Source organism: Malus domestica, chromosome 11 (assembly GCF_042453785.1).
Source record: "Malus domestica chromosome 11, GDT2T_hap1".
NCBI lineage: Eukaryota > Viridiplantae > Streptophyta > Magnoliopsida > Rosales > Rosaceae > Malus > Malus domestica.
Genome location: NC_091671.1, coordinates 29,711,826 through 29,730,312, shown reverse-complemented (window position 1 = coordinate 29,730,312; position 18,487 = coordinate 29,711,826). Strand labels below are relative to the sequence as shown.

The 18,487-nt window shown below is 36.1% G+C and overlaps 2 protein-coding genes across 6 annotated transcripts; one reads left to right on the top strand and one right to left on the bottom strand.

Moving 5' to 3' along the window:
- Nucleotides 1-7,454: 7,454 nt before the first annotated feature.
- Nucleotides 7,455-14,056, top strand: LOC103448388 (uncharacterized). 4 transcript variants are annotated; one of them, XR_011573226.1, is made up of 14 exons: nt 7,455-7,679; nt 7,870-7,946; nt 8,231-8,431; nt 8,894-8,988; nt 10,133-10,323; nt 10,451-10,629; nt 11,061-11,399; nt 11,490-11,554; nt 11,739-11,787; nt 11,994-12,150; nt 12,973-13,057; nt 13,159-13,228; nt 13,342-13,639; nt 13,731-13,829. XR_011573226.1 is itself a non-coding variant. In XM_017335936.3 (14 exons), exons 1-14 carry the CDS (start codon nt 7,583-7,585, stop codon nt 13,977-13,979), a joined length of 1,953 nt encoding a protein of 650 aa, XP_017191425.2. In that variant the 5' UTR covers nt 7,456-7,582; the 3' UTR covers nt 13,980-14,056. The 4 variants fall into 4 exon arrangements, 3 of the variants coding, with proteins under 3 accessions (XP_017191425.2, XP_008385868.2, XP_028944730.1); XM_017335936.3 differs by having other exon boundaries at nt 7,456-7,679; nt 7,912-7,946; nt 13,342-13,482; nt 13,731-14,056; XM_008387646.4 differs by having other exon boundaries at nt 7,456-7,679; nt 13,342-13,482; nt 13,731-14,056.
- A 946-nt stretch (nt 14,057-15,002) lies between these two features.
- On the bottom strand, nt 15,003-18,194 carry LOC103448389 (uncharacterized). Of its 2 annotated transcripts, none has more exons than XM_029088896.2 (9): nt 18,014-18,194; nt 17,805-17,914; nt 17,473-17,591; nt 17,270-17,367; nt 16,973-17,060; nt 16,736-16,879; nt 16,486-16,594; nt 16,153-16,283; nt 15,003-15,637 (listed from the first exon to the last, which is right to left on the bottom strand). In XM_029088896.2, exons 1-9 carry the CDS (start codon nt 18,073-18,075, stop codon nt 15,593-15,595), a joined length of 906 nt encoding a protein of 301 aa, XP_028944729.1. In that variant the 5' UTR covers nt 18,076-18,194; the 3' UTR covers nt 15,003-15,592. The 2 variants fall into 2 exon arrangements, with proteins under 2 accessions (XP_028944729.1, XP_070664008.1); XM_070807907.1 differs by having other exon boundaries at nt 16,486-16,596; nt 16,741-16,879.
- Nucleotides 18,195-18,487: the final 293 nt, after the last annotated feature.

Below are 18,487 nucleotides of genomic sequence, written 5' to 3'. Positions count from 1 at the left end.
GGATTATTATTTTTTATAATTGTAATAAGTAACTCTAGGACAAATATTAATAATCATATAAAAAACATTTATTAATCATTATAACAAATAGATTTGAAGTAGTTATCAAATTTGACAGCAACCACCTTTGATATCAATTCACGTCATGCCTTGTAGAAATTAACATTTAGGTTGGAAAACACTAAAGCTGTCTTTTTACTGTTATTACTGATGTAGACATTTCGACTCTTCCTTGAAAATACTCTAAGTTGTTCATTTTATTTTTGTTCGTCGTTGAAATGTGAAGGTTGGTGAATGAAAGAGTAAGGGTTTAAAAAAACTCCGAAAATCCTAATTTCAAACCAAAGAAGTCTCAAACCAAAATCCCAAAATTTTGGGGATGACATACCGATAGCCCTTTGCTTCATTTGTTTAACGCTGCCATCCAACTCTTGAATTTCCAGAATTTTAACTCTGCCATCGTAGTAACAATAACCATTTATCGTCACATCTGGTACGAACATCCCACACACTCACCCTACATTGCTGCTTCTCAACCAAATGTTTCTATTTCTTCAACACAAAATCAAAAAATTGTATTGTTGGGCCATCTCCAACCGAGGGCTGGCTAGATGGCTCGTTTTAGCCCTCTGGCCCTCCAAGATATTAATATTTTAATGAACAGTACATTGCCATATTTGCCTCCGTCTCCAATCGAGAGCCAAAGGGCCATAGGGCTCATTTTAGTCCTGTCACAAAAAACCGTCTCCAACCGAGGGTCAAAGGGTCATAGGGCCAAACATAATTTATTATTTAAAAACTACAACTTATATTTAAAAACTACAACTTAAATTTAAAAATGACAAATTAAATTTAAAAACTACAAATTAAATTTAAAAACAATATTAACTTAAATTTAAAAACTACAACAACTTAAATTTAATATCCATAATCAACATCATCTTCATCATCTGCCATTGCAGGAGTATAGTTAGAGGTAAACAACTGCTGCCGAGTCATAATTTCTTTTTTTTTCTATCAAAATAAGTCTTACTCATTGGAGTGTAATTCGAAATGTTCATTTCCATATTCTTATCATCCATCTCTTCTTGTATTTGTTTGGCCCATTCTTCATGCCTACACTTCCTTTCTTCCGCCTCAAGGGCATTTTGCTTCGCCATTAATCGTAATGAGGCCGCCACTTCATGTTGAGCGGCTTGTAATCATTATTTGCCTTACCCTTGGGCCAAACATAATTTATTATTTAAAAACTACAACTTATATTTAAAAACTACAACTTAAATTTAAAAATGACAAATTAAATTTGAAAACTACAAATTAAATTTGAAACTACAAATTAAATTTAAAAACAATATTAACTTAAATTTAAAAACTACAACAACTTAAATTTAATATCCATAATTAACATCATCTTCATCATCTGCCATTGTAGGAGTATATTTAGAGGTCAACAACTGTTGCCGAGTCATAATTTCTTTTTTTTTCCTATCAAAATAAGTTTTACTCATTGGAGTGTAATTTGGAGTGTTCCTTTTAATATTCTTATCATCCATCTCTTCTTGTATTTGTTTGGCCCATTCTTCATGCCTACTCTTCCTTTCTTCCGCCTCAAGGGCATTTTGCTCCGCCATTAATCGCAATGAGGCCGCCACTTCATGTTGAGCGGCGTAATCATTATTTGCCTTACCCTTTTCCTTCAACCTTCACACATTGTTTTGTCCCATAGCCCTAGGTATGAAATCTTCACCCGGATTTTCTACCCTTGTTTGTTGAATGGTAGGAGATTCATCTTCATCCATATCTACAGCTGAGGATGTAGTTCCGAATACTGACGTATGAGCTTTATGTTGATGTGGATCTTCAAATAACATCCACCCTTTACAAATTTCCCAACAACTGTGAAACTAAAAGGGTTTCGAGCTGCTTTCCATATACAATTCCTACGTTTAGCGTACCTAGAAAATATAATTACAAAAATTAAAGGAAATTAATTTATGAAATTAAATGTAATATAATTAAATATTTAAAATAAATTATGAAAACACTTACTACGTCATAGTAATTAGTGACGCTTTCATGTCTACTTGCGGCTGCTAACAATGCTTGATGCCATTTGTACAAAGTTGGCTGAAGATATTTCTTCCATCTTGAAGAACAACTCTCTTGGTTTCGGATATTCAATGGAGTGGTGCCTTCATAGAACTCTTACGTATTTTTTGGATAAACGAGTCCAAACACTGTCATTTGTTAAACAATTCCCCCTCACACTATCTTCCGACACCCATCTATAAGCCTTGCAAAGAGCTTCATCTTCTTTTCGGCTCTAAGCCCTACCTTTCATTGCAGACGAGGCTATTTGAAAATTATTGAAAAAATTCAAGGATAGATTTTTGGAAGAGGAAAGAAGATATGAGAATTGAAATGGTGTAGGAATGGTGAAAATTTTGTGAGGAATAGTGAATGAATGGTTTAGGTATTTATAGGGAAAAAATTGGAATTTTTAAGAATTTAAAAAAAAAAATTGGCCCAAAAAACCAAAAAAAATAAAAATTGAATCCAACGGTAACTGGCATCAACTAGCTGTTGGATTCAAATTTTTTTTAAGCAATCCTGTCGGTTATATCTGACAAGATTGCTCTGATTTTCTGGCCAGCTCGGGTTGGCTAGCTAGCTGCATGTGGCCAGCCCTTTGGCCCTTTCAGATTCCGTGAGGCCCATTGGCCCTCTGGCCTAACTCTCGATTGGAGACGGTTTTGGGGCTATTTTTGAACCATTTGGCCCTCTGGTCCTTTCGGTTGGAGATGGTCTTAGTTTTCAAACATATTAGGCTTGTAACTTATTGTTTTGCTTTTAGGTTTGTTACTTATTTTATTTTGGTTGCATGTTAATTTGACTTGGTATGAATGATTGATATTTTAATTTATATGAAATTTGGGAATACCAAACCATCCCAAAATACTGAAAATATTTCGAGAATCCCGAAAATTAGAAATACCGAAATTTTGGTTCAAGATTAGTCTCAAACTACCCCTATGAAAAAGGATAGATTATGTGTTCAACTTCATCAACAAAACTATCAGAAGCTCACTAGGACGCTTACCAATGATGTCTTCCACATTAGCTCCAATTGTTTGTACAAACGTCTAGTGCAATCTCAAGCACTAACACACTCAAGTACCTCGCATCCAACACAATTCATCATGCTTACATCAAGTAAACAACGGAAGATTAGGAATAATAATCAAAATTTGGACCTCATATAAAATTGTAGTCAAACTGTTAAGTTTGTGATAATTATAACTAAAATACTAATATACCCTTAAAATAAGGTTTTCCCAAAAGAACCAAAAAGCAAAATTAAAATGAGGATCATGTGTCAATTTAAGGAATTAATCTCTATTTTTGGAGATGTAGTAAAACACACTCTACAATTGCAATCCAACCAAATTCACAATCACCAAAACAACCACCATGCATAATCCTAAGAAACACCCCATAATCCTCCTCCCTATGCATTACAACTAACTTGAAAGTCGCACTGATAACCCCACAGATGATCAAATACCCGAAAAAGAGCACGAAGGATATCTCAACCCTCCCCTTGAGTAGCACATAATTGTTCTTCGTGGTGGCGAACCCCCAGATGGGCTCAAGGACAGACACCACGTGAGCCAAGTGCCAAAGCGCGGTGAGGTAGACATGGTCGACTAAGAAGAGAAGGAAGATGACAATGCCATAGAAGAGCAGATGGATTAATCTGTATTTTGGAGAAGGACATGAGCTTGGAGGTGTAAACAACGCACATGTTTATAACCATTCCCAACTTTGCATTCACGCAAATCTCAACTAACACAAATGTCTCGTTTGACACATATGATTTGTGACGACCCGTCCCGAATTTATATTTATTTTATCCCCGATAATGTGGAAATGACTATTTTACCCTTGAGCTTTGGGTTGTGATTTTATAAATGGATTAAGAAAATAGTAAAAAGGGCTTAAATAATGGACCAATTTTATTATGTCCTACTTTGTTGGACCAAATAGAAATTTAGGGTTAGTTGGGAGGAATTTTTAGTCTTTAAGGGATAGCCCAATTAGAGCTTAGGGATTTTTAAATGATGCCCAATCCGGATCACCACACATTCAAACTTACACGTGCAATCCTTTTTCTCTCTCTTTCTCTTTTTCGATTTTTCGTTTGTCCGTACAAACCGTACAGTCATCTCCTCATCTAGCTTCAGCACTCACGGATTGAGTTAGATTAGGTGATTTTTGGATTCCTTGCAAGCTCAGAAGTCGAGCCATACCCTTAGTTGGATGTGAGGACCTGTAGAACTCAAGTTACCCGAGCTCCGGCAAAGGGTGCAAATTGCTCCGTGGTGATCGTGAGTGTTTCATGGAGTTTTGAAGTTCTAGGAGGTCTTAAAACTACTTCATGAAGTTTATAGAGGAATTTTGGAATTTGTCGAGTTGCAGGGTTGGCCGAGCTATTGAGATTTTTCTAGCCAAATTCCGTTGGTTTTAGGACTCCAAAGTGGTAAGATCATGTTCTCCTTGTTGAGAGCTTCATTTTGGTACAAATTTCATGAAATTTAATGTTGAAATGAGTGAGATATTAAGGTTTGAAGTTTTTCCAGAAACCAATGAGTGCAGCGGTGACCGGCACCGGACTTCGGCGAATCAAGGAAGGAGAATGGGAATATTCTGTCAACTTTGACGGAATATGCTAACGGCGTCAGGTAAATTAAACGGTATATTCCATTATTTAACGGAATATTCTCTAACGCCGTTAGGGAATCCGTCAGTGTGCCAGGCACGTGAGGGGGCGTGGGAACTTAGGAAATTTTTTTTAAAATATGGGGATGTTCATGGGGTTGAGTAAGCCACGATGGTATATTCAAATACCCCAATTGAGCAACGTATGAGAGGTTATTTCCTAGTTTTGGTTATGTGCTTAAAATAATGTTAAAATAGTTGTTTCACATATATGTGAGACGTTTCCTGAGGACGAGCGCAGTCAGGCGAGACTCGGGGGTTACGACCCTGCCACATACCAATGATGGGCTTTGGGTTTTCAATATATATATACATATGCTTTACGTTTTTCCCAGAAAAGTTGATTGAAATCATTTTATGATTTAAATGCCATGTCGAATACTTTATATCTTAGAATATGCTTATAGTAGTTGTGTATAATATTGTTGACACTGCGGACGCACATGTAAGTTATTAATAATTATGAGTTGCATTATGATGGTTATACATAAATGCATTTAGAGCTCATAAACCTGCACCCTTGTGTTAATGCTCTCGCCCATGGCTAGGGCACAGTCCTTTATGTGATGTTCACCTCCCGCACCGCACGCTCACCTTGGATCCAAGTTTGGTGCACAGTCCTGTCGTACAGACCACTATAGGTGGTTCCGACTCATAGGTGAACCGCGATTATTCGCAGTCTTCATGTGATCGCAGCACTTGAGCGTATTTATTTACACCCAGTTCTGTTGTACAGACCATTTTAGGTGGTTTCGACTTGTGTGTAAGCATATTTGATGAGCTATAGGTTCAGCCGTACATGGCACAATAGGTGGATTCAACTGACATATTACTTTTCATTGATTTACTTCACCTAGTTTACTTAATTCATTATGTAGAGATATTTGGCATGGCGTGCATGTTGATTTGGCTATTTCAAGTGTGGTTTCGATATAGATAAGTATTCTATTTTTTTGGGAAATTATACAGGTTTTACGGCGAGAGATTACTAGCTTTGATGATTGAAATGGTTTTGAAAAGATTTGTTTTTGCCAACTCACACTTTCTGTTTTGCGCCCCTTCAGGTTTTAGGTACGCGTGCTTGTTGGTGGCTAATGAGGAGACTATGGCGGTTCTGACAGACGGTATTTAATGTAGGACCATCTCTCTGGTATTGTATAATTAGTATTTGTCCTACTGGACTGCAATTAGGCTACCTATGCTCTGATTATGTGTGTTTACACTTAAATCTCATTACTCGCACCTATTTATTCGTCTAGTGTAAATTAGTTAGCTTGGTTTTTATTTACTCATATTTTTATATCTTTATCACTTCCGCACTGCGCACATGGCTAAGTCACCCTTACGTGACGGCCATCATGCCTTGATTTAGGTCGGGGTGTGTCATGATTGGATTAAATAGGATAACTTACTAAATTAAGTATCTTGAAGGGAGAAATTATAAAAGGGTGATCACCTAAAGAATAAAAGATAGATCACTTGTAAAAGAAATTCATCCATTTTAACCCTGCCATTCATGGCTAATCCTATTATAATCCTCTCCAAATAAAAAACCCACTCATTTCATTTCCACCTTCAATATACCTTTAAATTCGAGAGTTCCCAATTTCAATTAAATTAAATCATGTGTACTAAAAGAGCTAAAAATATATATGAAATTTAATATGATTACTACAATGCTCTATAGCATCTCGACTTTATTGAAACACATTTTTAAACACTCAAAGTCATGTTCGCGTTAGAGTCAGATAAGGTATACTCTATAGACTAAAGAAAAAGCACTAACTTGACTAGGCTGATTGGATACTAACTTACATAAAACGAGTTCACCATTATGTGACAATACATTGTTATGCAATAAAAAAATGATAACATTGTAGCAATGATCACTCAACTATAACCCAATTTGAGCAATTGTAAGTGAGAGGTCTTAGGTTCGATTATCGCCAAAGACAAATTTAAACCACATTATTGCTAGCTCATTGTGAGGCCAAGTTCACCCTCTTCCCCTTAGTATAGATAATATCATTTGTTAAAAAAAATAAAAAATAAAAAATCTTGATTGCTTCTTTAACTCATCAAAACATGCCGTTATAATCTTTTTTGTCAACTCCGTTAGATCTTTATTAAAAAAATTATAGTAATGGTCTACTTTAACCCAATTAGAGAAACAGTCTTTTAACTTTAACCCAATTGTAGCAACAATCCCTCAACTTTAACCCAATTGTAGCAATGGTTATTCCAACATCAGCTAATTTGAAAAAATTCTGATGAAGTTGACGAAAAAGACTATAACTGCACATTTTGATAAGTTAAGAGACCAATGTTTCATGAAATTTTAGTTGAAAGATTATAACTGCACATTTTGATAAGTTAAGAGACTAATGTTTCATGAAATTTTAGTTGAAAGATTATTGCTCAAATTAGAGTAAAATTGAAGAATCAATTTTCTTTAAAAAATTTATACATTACAATATATTATTGAACAAAAAATTGAAGAATCGTGTTATTCCTTTCGGCAGACCGCGTAGAAAACGTCGAGTAAAATATCCGTATTGATTTTCTCATCAAATTTCGTATCTCATTAAATTTAAAAAATAACAAATATAAAATCCTAAGAAAAATAAAAAAATTTCAAAACCCAAAAAATATAAAAGCCATTCGAGTTTGAGAAAGCCTCTGTACACAAATGCCATTTTCTTCCCCACATCTCTCGCGACAGCTACAAACATGGACTCCTCCTCTGGCGCAGCAATAGTAGTCACACACTGAGTTCTTAACGTGCGCACCTCCGGCGCAGGATATGGAGCCGCCCTCCTTTGTATCCAAAGCGAGGACCACCTTCCATTCCGCGGCGGCTAAAGCGGAGCGAGTTCTCTCTGACTTAAAGCCCGATCGAGGTCAATCTTATTTTTAATCTCATTCACCAAAACCGTATTTTTCTCCGTTTACTATTTTTTACTGCCCCGGACTTCCATTTGACTTTTCCCAAATGCTATTTTTGTTTTTGTTTTTCGGGATTTGATTTCTTAATTTCGGATTATAAATGTTGTTTAATTTTTTTGGTAATTTGGTGTTGAATCGGTGAAGATTCTGACAAGCAATCGCCGGGGAATTCGATCGATTACGCAGGTTACGAATCGCCGAGGGAGGAGGGAGAGTCAAAGGTCAGTTTGTTGTTATTTTTTTTTGGAATTTCAAATTTGCTTTGAATTAATTGTTTTGGATTGGACATGTAGGATCAATCAGTTTAAGTTTTGTAGGATTTCTCTTTTCGATGTTTGGTTTAGGAATTAGGAGCAGTTTTGGATCATTTTCTGTTTGGTTGCTGAGAAAATATAGAAAAAGAAGCTACATTGTTAAATCCGGCTTAATTGAGTAAATGTTTTTTGATAATTTACGATTTGATAGGTTTGTTTGATTTCAATTGCTTGTAAATGAAAAAATACAGGGCTCGAAAGAATTGAAGCATCTTGGGTGGAGACCACCGAACATAGGGACAAAGCAAGATTGGCAGGATAGATTTAGGAACATTGGAATAGGGAAGAAAGGAGGTGAAGATAACGAGAAGGCTGAGTATTCTTCCATGGCAGTTCCGTTTTATGATGAAAATTTGTATTTGCTGAACATGAAAAACGATACTGAAGCAAAGGTAAGTTTGCTTCTTTATATCTTTTATTTCCGTCTCCACACATTATAATGGTTTGTTTTCTAAGATTTTGGTTTTATTTTTAGATCATCAATACATAATCACATAATATTCCCGAATTAAAAGGTAAACTATTTGACCTTTCCCCTGGACCTGGCGGACTGGTTTTTTTCTTGTCTTAGGAAAGGCAACTGAAGTTTTAAATCAGGTGTTTGTTACTGTACATATTGAGAAAATGTAGTGATACACACTGAGTAACTAATGTAACCGATAACGATGGAAAAGCACTTTCAATTGTACTATGTTGATAGATAACCAGGAAAAAAAACACGATTATCATCCAATTTATGCGATGCCTATCCTGGAAGTTTGTGATTGATAACTACATTTACTGATTTATTAGCCCTTTTGTTTCAATTTATTGTTTTTTCTTTGATGATAAATTGGGATTTGATATTTCACAAGGGGGCAGAGATGATTCCATCAGTTGAAAGCTTGGTCTCAGACAACATTCTGATTCCTCCGTTTTCTGTTATGAGACAATTGGCTATAGCTGTTGAGTAAGTGTATTCAACATTGTGAATATGTTTATATGTTAAACAACAGGTATCTTAAGGAAAGGGATCTGAATTTTCTTGTAAGATATGGGGACTACTTGTGGGCCCCACTCCACATTAAAATTTAACGATCTGAACTGTCTTTTTTAAAATTTCAAAGATCAACCTTGCAAAATATTAGCCAAATTGGTTGTGCTCAAAGAAATTGATGACCATGGTGTTCTAAGAAACGTTGAAATTTCATCATGAGAATCAAATGGGTAAAAAGTTTCGGACTGAGCTGATTTTTTGTAAGGAAAATTGAATGGAGATTTAAATAGTAGACGGTTGGAATCGTTGTAAAAGAATGTGGAGTGACCCTTGGAACTAGTCCCCATTTCTTGTATAAAGGGGGATCCCTTTCCTTAAGGGGCCTATGTTAAACGAATATTAGTTTATCATGGGATGTGAATGTTCTTTTCTATAACGTGAAAGTCTCTTGCTATAAAATGTAATCAATGTGGCACAAGATATGCACTCAGTTTTAGAATGGTCTTACATATGAAATATGTTTTAAAAGGCGAAGGTGAAGCCAATGCGTTTCATGGATAGCCTTGTCTAGGTGATAGCCTCAAGCCTCACAGTGCCTCAAATTATTATAGTACTTAATATATATATATATATATATATATATTTATATATATTATGTATATATATGTATGTATGTATGTAGTATAATACTTTGTAAAACAATCAAGCAAGCACGCCAAGCAATCAAATATTTGACTATTATTATTATTTCTCTAATTCATATAATAAAGTCATAATAAACTAATAGAAACTAAGTTAGAAACATAAAATTAGCATGAGTTTTATAAAGACCCTGCCCAAAATGACATTGTTTGGGTTTGGGCTTTTATTTATTTATTTATTTTTATAACAAAATTCAAATCCCCAGGGCGCCTAGGCGCCTGAGATGATAGCCTAGGCGCTAAGGCTAGTTTATAGTCCACACGTTATGGGCTTAGGCATTTTCTTCATAGCCTTGCCCCAAAAACCGCCTAGGCGAGTCTTGAAACTAGTTTTTTAAAACACTATCAATATAGGTTTTCAATTTGTACATGATATCCTAACTTTCTGCCCTAAATATTTTGGAAACTTAATCCAGGGCTGGAAAGAAGTCCAAGTCATTGAAAGATTTTTTGGCGTCATCAGGGAGTTCCTCACCTGTCAGGGAGAGAGCGGGTCTGAGTCTATGTGCAGTGAAGTCATTAGTGCTTCGTGAAAAGGATGAAAAGCCATCTGATTTTTGTGATAACGAGAAGGTCCTACCGTTGATTCGGTCTCTATTTGATGCAGGTAGATTCATACGTTAGGTGGCCTCATGACAGTTCCTGTTGGTATTTTCTTATTCCTTTTTTTTTTTTTTTTAATTATCGTGTTATGATCTTTCACCTCTGTTGTAATATTTGCAAGATATTCGCAGAGGGGAATTTTCTGAGAAGGAAGATTGATTCTGGTTCAGAGGCAGTTACTCCAACATCTTTGCCTAGAGTTATTCATGGTGCTCCTCCTGAAAGCCTTGTTGTTAAGTTAGCTGAAGTCATTGGGAGCTTCAGAACCCTCAAGAAAATGACTCTGTTTTGGTGCAGAGTTGTTGTTGAAGTAAGTTCTGTATACAAGAAATATGAGTTCTTTGAGATTTTTCCAATGACTTACAGTGAAAAGAAAAAGAGAAATATGATCTCACGCTTCTTGCTTCCTGTATTGCAATCATAACACGTTATATATTTTCTGGAAGTAAGCTTCTGTTCGAATAAGTGTTTGTGTCTAGGCTTGAGTATTTTGTAATCTTTTTTTTTTTTGAGCAAAATATTTTGTGATCTTGAGTATAAACTTATTATCTTAAATTGAAAAAGAAGAAACTGGGTTCAGTATCAGGTACAATATTATTCTGCTGAGTAGAATTCTAGCCAGAAAGTTTTCCATCCTCTTAAAGTTTATGGCTTTGTTATGCTTATATACTTGCTCTAAATATACATAAAACGCTGTTTTATCATCATTGTTTTGTTGATTTGAATTTCCTTCCCATGCAGCTGAGAAGACTTTGGTCTGAAGAACAATATGTGCCTAGCATCCCCTTGGATGAGATTCCAGATCTGAATTCCTGTCTTTTGTATCAGCGGTTGCAAGTGATGAACTGTTGTGTTTCTAGGAAAAGGCGTCATGATATCGCCACTGAAAAATTAGACCTTGTAATAAGGGAAGCTAGTCCACATGCAGAAGAATCCGCTCTTTCCAAAGACAATCCTGCAGGCCCTATTTATGCTAGATTAAGCATGGGGGAACTTGTCCTCCGACTAGGTGCTAGTAGCCCATCCGGCGACCTAACAATGTTGGAAACTGGTGAACCTGTGTACTCCCCTGTGACCCAGGTATGTTTTAATAGCTGTCCTTCAAGGACTACTATTTTAACTTGCATCCATAAAATGAGATATATCATGTATACGCATTATTACATATAGGAAGGACCTTTGCTTACTGAAGATCTTATCAAGGAAAATGAGGAGTTTGTGCTTCGAACAGGAAGGTCTGTATTTGAGTTAATTCTTAGTCATTTTTTGAATTTCAAGGAACATTCGTATTTTGCTTAAAGCGAGTCTATTTTTCCTAGTTCTCTGAACACATACATATACATCACAGTGAACATGCATATTTTTATTCTTATTAATCTAGATATTTTTTTGACAATTTGCCTTATCTTTTATGGTCAGTGTTGGTGCTGGATGTTCTCAACTCCTCTCTGACATGCAGGCTTTCAAGGTCAACACTAATGAAAGTCTTATAGAAGCACTCCTATCTATAATTTTGCTATTTACTTAAATATTAAATATAAATAATTTTACTGGAATATTGGAGGAATCCCTTGGATGGGTAGTAAGTACAATTTTGAATGTTTTGCTTATGTACAAAGAATGCTATGTGTTGACTTCTATGGTTAACTAAGTTCTGCTAATTATCATATATAGGCTGCAAATCCTGGTTGTATTTTGGAAGACTTTGTGAGATGGCACTCTCCTCCTGACTGGACCGAGGCTGAGCCAAGTGATGAGGAAAATGACTCTTTTGTTGGTAGTGACGTATTGTCCACAAGAGGCTATCTCAGTAGCCGAATGCAAAAAGAAGGTGCCACCTCTTCCTGTCTTTCCATTTCTATATAGTTTATGTCACATAACAGCTTTGTATATCCAAGTTAACAGTTATAAGAGGATATAGAAAGCATAAAACAGACAAAATTACTTTGCTTAAAATAATACTTTAGTTTAGTGCACCTTGTCTGTCAGGTATTTTACTGTTAAAACTCTTGCTCTTAGTATATATGGGGAAATTGCTTAGGTGACCAATCTATCATAGTATTGCAATAGATGGGATATATAATATTCTCTAGCGAAAATTAGATGTATAATTGGACAATGAGCTTGGGCGCTCTGTGCTTTATTGCAATCGCATGGGTGACTTGAGTTGCTTTGTGTATTTAAAAGGTTTTTTTTTGCATGTTTTAACAAACAGTAACCAACTATCATAACCTGGGCTTTTGTGAATATAAGATCATTCTGGTAGCAGCCTCTCCATAAATGGGGGTAAGGCTAGCTGACATTCACCTCTCCCAGACCCTGCATAAAGCGGGAGCCTTGTGCACTGGGTACGACCTTTTAATGAAATATAAGTTCACAGGTTCGAGTCATGGAAACAACCTCTTTGCAAAGCAAGGGTAAGGCTGCGTAAGATAGACTTCCCCCACTCTCACAAAGCAGGGAGCCTTGTTTGCGCCCTTATTTTATCTTTTTTAGGACCAACCACTGAAATAAAATAGCTGGTGTATTGTGTATAGCAATGTTGTATAGCATTTGTTCTAGAAAATGAGTGCTTATTCAGGCATCTAGAAGTTGCTACCACCACATATTTAAATCTGATATGGAATTTCATAGGGTTATGCTTTGATGTTAGGAAATTTGTGGCGTGAGTTTTGGGATACATCCAAACCAGTTCCAGCAGTTAAACAAGCACCCCTCTTTGATGAGGATTTAGCAGTGTAAGTAGGAAGAACTAATGCTCAATTTATCACTTCTGTTTTTGGTTTTAGCAAAGACTTCTGTCTAACATCACATTAATAGCATTGCGTTAATCCTGTAGGGAAGGTATCTTGGATGGTTTAGAGGACATATCACCTTCCGATCTTTTTCAGCAGCTGTTTGTTTCTTTGGTAAGATCATTTTTTATGTTTCTCATGCTTGGTTGTTTTGAATATCACCTAATAGGTGGTACATTACCACTGCTCCTATACTGTTCTAATAATGCCCGTTCTGCAACATTCAGCTTGGTTTAGGATTTGTAATTGCTGAGGCTAAACTGTCCACGAGCAGTGATTTTTCGAAGCTGTTTTATGAATGCAAGGAATATGTTGTTTCCTCTTGTCAAAGCAACACCTGGACTGAGAAGGTTGAAGAGCTTTGCCAGGTAAGATGGATCCATATTTGCTAAACCAACGGTTGATTGTTACAATTTTATGTCAAACTTCTGTGATTAAGGTAGTCATGGATGCCCAATCAGAGATATCTGTCGAAGGTGTTATTCACTCGAAGAATGGATGCTTTAAAATATAGAAAGTTAATTAGTAAGCTTTGTTCATGAAATATTATCAGGCAATGAAATTTGTTGATACCCGAATTTGAGTTTGATATTTACTTAGACAACGCTTGGTACAGGTATATGAAACAGTGGAGACTATGTTACTCAATCCAGAGGAAGCATTAAGAGCAATGAATCAGCCAGATGAATCGACAACCCCTTCTGGCGAACCAAAACGGCGGTTTAGGAGGCTTACCCTCAACTTTGGTGGCAAAGACAAGCAGTTGAGAAAAACAGCATCAAAGGACCAGAAAAACTCAACGAGCCCCAGTAGCCAACCGTTTTCGAGTTTCTTCGACAACAAGTCATCATTATTTTCCAAATGAAAATACATCTCCTGTTGAAAAACCTTCGTGTACAGTTGAAAATGATTGGACAGTGGTTTAAATATTATTTTTTGTTCCTTTGTGTTTTTTTTTATTTTTTTTATTTTTAAAACAGGCTTAATTTTGCTGGTAATTGTAAATTGTTTTGAGCAAAACGAGGTAATGGGGGTTACCATTATCCACAATTTAAATGAATTTATTGCCTTGAATTGAAGAAATTGAATTTCTTTCTTGATGAATGGAAAAAAAATGAATTAGTCGTGTTTTTATTTTGTTCTACATGGTCATCTTTTGCCCTTTTTTTTCGTTTATTTTTATCTTGAAATTGGTAATGTCCAACAGAACTCATGCTTTTTATCCCATCAAACAACGTTATATTGTAGCCTATTTTATTTGAGGGAGAGAGAAGGTGTGATTCTCTATATACTAGTGCCTTTATTTATAGTAAATTAAGAGAAAATGAATAACTTGTACTCTAAGTAAATACAATCTTAATTGGAAAAAATCACTGGTTAATTTGGAAACATCGGCAATGATGGTCTTTTCTATTCAGTTTCTTTTTTATACAAGCATGCAATATACGTCTTTTCTATTCAGTTTCTTTTTTATACAAGCATGCAATATACTATTTTAAACTAATCTAAGTTGTAGAAAGGATGTTCAAACTCAAATTCATAGCGGAGCACATCCCCTCTTAGCCAATAGGCACATCAACATAGGGATATTAATCAATATAGCGACAAATCCAATTAGAATAAGATGAGCACTAATCCAAAACCAAATAGTAATGATCAATTTTGTTACGGGACGTGCTAAGCCTTAACGTATGCCGAAACCTGAGGCAAATACGTGTACTTGTATTTGTTGACATATATGGTGACTTGGTTTGGTTTGGTTTTGGGGCTTGGACACAGATGGCCCTAAGTTTGTGACTGCAAGTAAGTGGTCGATTGAGAAGCTGGATAAGACGAGAGTAAAATAATTCATAAACAAGATAAAATCCAAACACATAAGAAAAGTAAATTGCCTACCAAAAAGCCGGGATATCCTGTGGGAAAAAAAATAAATTGTCTTGCTTTGTTACAGAAGACGTTTACAACCCAGAAGACCGAAATACAAACAAATAGGCTGCCTCCAAACTCCAACTAGATCCTCACTCAAAAGACATGAGACACAAAACTGGCAGTACAATCTTTGAGATTTATAGTTCGTCGGACAACGTAAACCATAACAATAGGCTGGGTACCTTGGTTTTTTGGGTTTTTGTATTAACAAAAACAACAAATTGTCTTTCTACGATAATCAAAACGGTGGTGATATGCAGTATGCAGTGCACACCCCCATTACCTTGCACACACCCTTTTCAATTTCCAGACGTTGGATCAAATGAATTGAAGAAGATGAATGAACAAAATTAACAAGGGTGTGCAGAAAGTAAAAAAAGGGTGTGAATAGCACATGCTTAGCTATCAAAATCTTTGAAACTTGGTCTCCTTTAGAAAGTTTCTTCTTTGCGCCGCAAGCTTTGTGAAGAACCGACAGCCGACCGAACAAGCAGAAGAGCATTGCAACCATGTCTTTTACAAGTCAAATGAAGAAATAAGCGGTAGCTCTCACTGGACTGTTTTTAGCCTAGCACCAGTATCTTCATGCTCCACCTGATAAAATAAGGAATAGATTCAGATTGGGGGAAAGAGTCGTGCACATCAGTCATCACAACAGACGTGGATACAGGGGACATAGCAAGTTATTTATAGTGACTTTCCCATTTTAACAAAAAAAGCTATTATTTGTACGAAGGGCGCTGCTCTACTGACCAATTACTGACAAACCTTAGTTTTAACATATGAAAAAATCTAAATCCAACCCGGGATCATTTAGTATATCCCCATAATAGGAAATAGGCTTTGTTTTACGGTCTTAGGTGGCAGTGCTTCTAGTTTTACTTCAAGTGATATTATCAATAATTTCAACTAATGAGCGACACGACTATACTGAAACCAACTACAGAGCTCCAGTAAATTTGCACCTCTTCAAAATAGTGGCTTATAAGCTATTAAAAATATAATCACCCATTTTCTGATCTCATAATCACTGAAATGATTAAAGTTATATTAGAGCATAATTAACAATGTAGTGAGACTGCAGGAATTTACAATGTAACTAGAATTACCTCAACAAGCACCCTCGGCTTTTTCTTCGATTTGACAGCAGGTTCATCCTTCTCAAACTTTCTAGAAGTAAAGGCAGATTCCTTTCGCCCTCTCTTGCGAGCAACTACTTCTGCCTCTTCATCGATTCCAACTGCACATTAAGATCCATTCTTGAGTCCATTGATACACGCAAACTTTTCTTCACCAGTTAGAAGTTAGAAGAATGCCTGGTGAGCTTTTTTTCCTTTAAAATCACGAGTACAAACATAGAGTATGAATACTAGACTTATGAAATGATACTAGAGTATGCATGCACCCATTTCATATGTTAAGATACTAGAATATGGCTGTACCATTATCTTCATCTGCATGTGAATTGTCCATTGCAAGACCAGCAAAATCTTCTATATCATCTTCCTCTTCAAGTTCATCATAGCCTTCAACATATTCAATCTCAGGTTCCTGCTTATTCCAACCACAAAAGTATTTACTTTGTGAGAAAATGTATTTTCAAATAAACCTAAAATTAAATATTTTAGATTTCTATACAGCTAATTGAGATACTTGCAAAAACAGGGAAATGATAAGATTGTACAAGAATACCTCCTCCTCCTCCTCCTCTTCTTCTTCTCTTTCAGTCTCCACCTCTGCCCCATCAAGAACTTTTTGGTATTGTTTAAATGGATAGTTGTATATATCACCATAAACATTTTTGTTAAGGCGTTCTAATAGTTCTTTCTCAATGCTCTGCAAAAGAATAGTAAGTCATTTTGAGATCTAGGATGCATAACCGATAACTCCGGTGGATTTATAGCGTATGGCAGCAGCATAAGTTATAACCTGGTCCAACAGTGCAGCTTTTTCAGCCTTTTCCTCTCTTCTAGCCTCTCTCTTTATCTGTTTCCTTGGTGTTGTCATTATTTTCTCCCTGATAAAAACAGGATAAATTGTCATGATACAACAGCTCAACATAGCTTCCTTGATATGGACATTAGGAAAGTAATGAAACCGTTATCTGAAGCCACTTTCCAGACAACTTTTTTAAAGAACAATAAATATGAGAGAAGTGAACAATCACCGCACAGAAAAAAAAAAAAAAAAAAAAAAAAAAGTGATACAGATTTAGAAGATACCAACCTTGTTTTCAAAGCAAGCTTCCTCATGCGTATCCGCATCTGAGTCATTTTAGTTAGCCGTTGCTTTGTTTTGTGCACGAGAAACTTAGGCCAATACATCTGCCAACTCAGAAAGGTAAATGTGATTAACGACTTCTAGAAAGCTAATAACATATACAAGTGAGGTAATAAACTGTTAAAAGAGGGTTCAGGGTTTTCAAATACCAGATTCTTGTCAATGATTTCAAGTGCTTTCTCATAATTCCGCGGCAACTTCACTCTTTCCCATAATTTATTCGGCATATGAGCTCTCTCGATAGTTTTCATATAAAGATAGAAGACTCCTGCAGGAACCAAACATAACATATACAAGTAATTATAAATTTCCGCCAGCGTAGGGGCGAATTTGTTGACATGAACATAACGAGAAATTTGGAAAATCGGCTAAAACGATCAGAAATCAAATCCCAATTGCAGAACTAACCAAAATTAAATCAAATATTAACGACATATCGATCAAGCGCAGCAATTGCTTGAAAAAATAGGCAAAAAAGTACCGTCATGGTCGCGAATCGTGGAGTATCGACTATTAGCGAGAGGGCAGGAGCTCCGGTTACAAATCCCGGTAACGTTATAGGGGTTTCTACAGAAAATCCCAGTTTCAATTCTGCCAAAAGAAACGAAAAAATTAAGAAATAATACAAAAACGTAAGTAAAAATGCTCAAAATTTAAAGGAAAAAAAAAAAGGAAGAAAAAGGCACATACTTTGACATGTAGCTGCAATGCTTGTGGCGAATAACCTGCCATATCACCTCGTCGTGCTGCATCTTTAATCGATTTTGTTGGTTGCAGAGGAGGAGGTCAGGGACTCAGGGGACGGAAGGAAGGGGAAAAGGGGGAGCTCAGCTGGTTAGGGTTTTAGGTCCCTGACAGAGCAAGAGAGAGATTGAATGAAGAAATGGGGTTTAGTATTTGGGCTGTTGGGCTTAGAGAATTAGGGAAAACATTTGGGTTTTGAGTTGGGCCCAGCAGAATTGCGGGGTAAATGGCTGTTGGGCTTCTGGAATCAAGGCCGAACCATTGAAAATTAATTAATTAATTAACATATTTGGTCGGTTTGGTCTGAACCAGATTTTTTAAATCTAACACCATGAACCGAGCAGTTCGGTTCGATTGCTGGTCCGGGTTTGACCGGTTTATTGATTTTTTTTTTGAGAACTTTAACGAAAAGCACCCGGT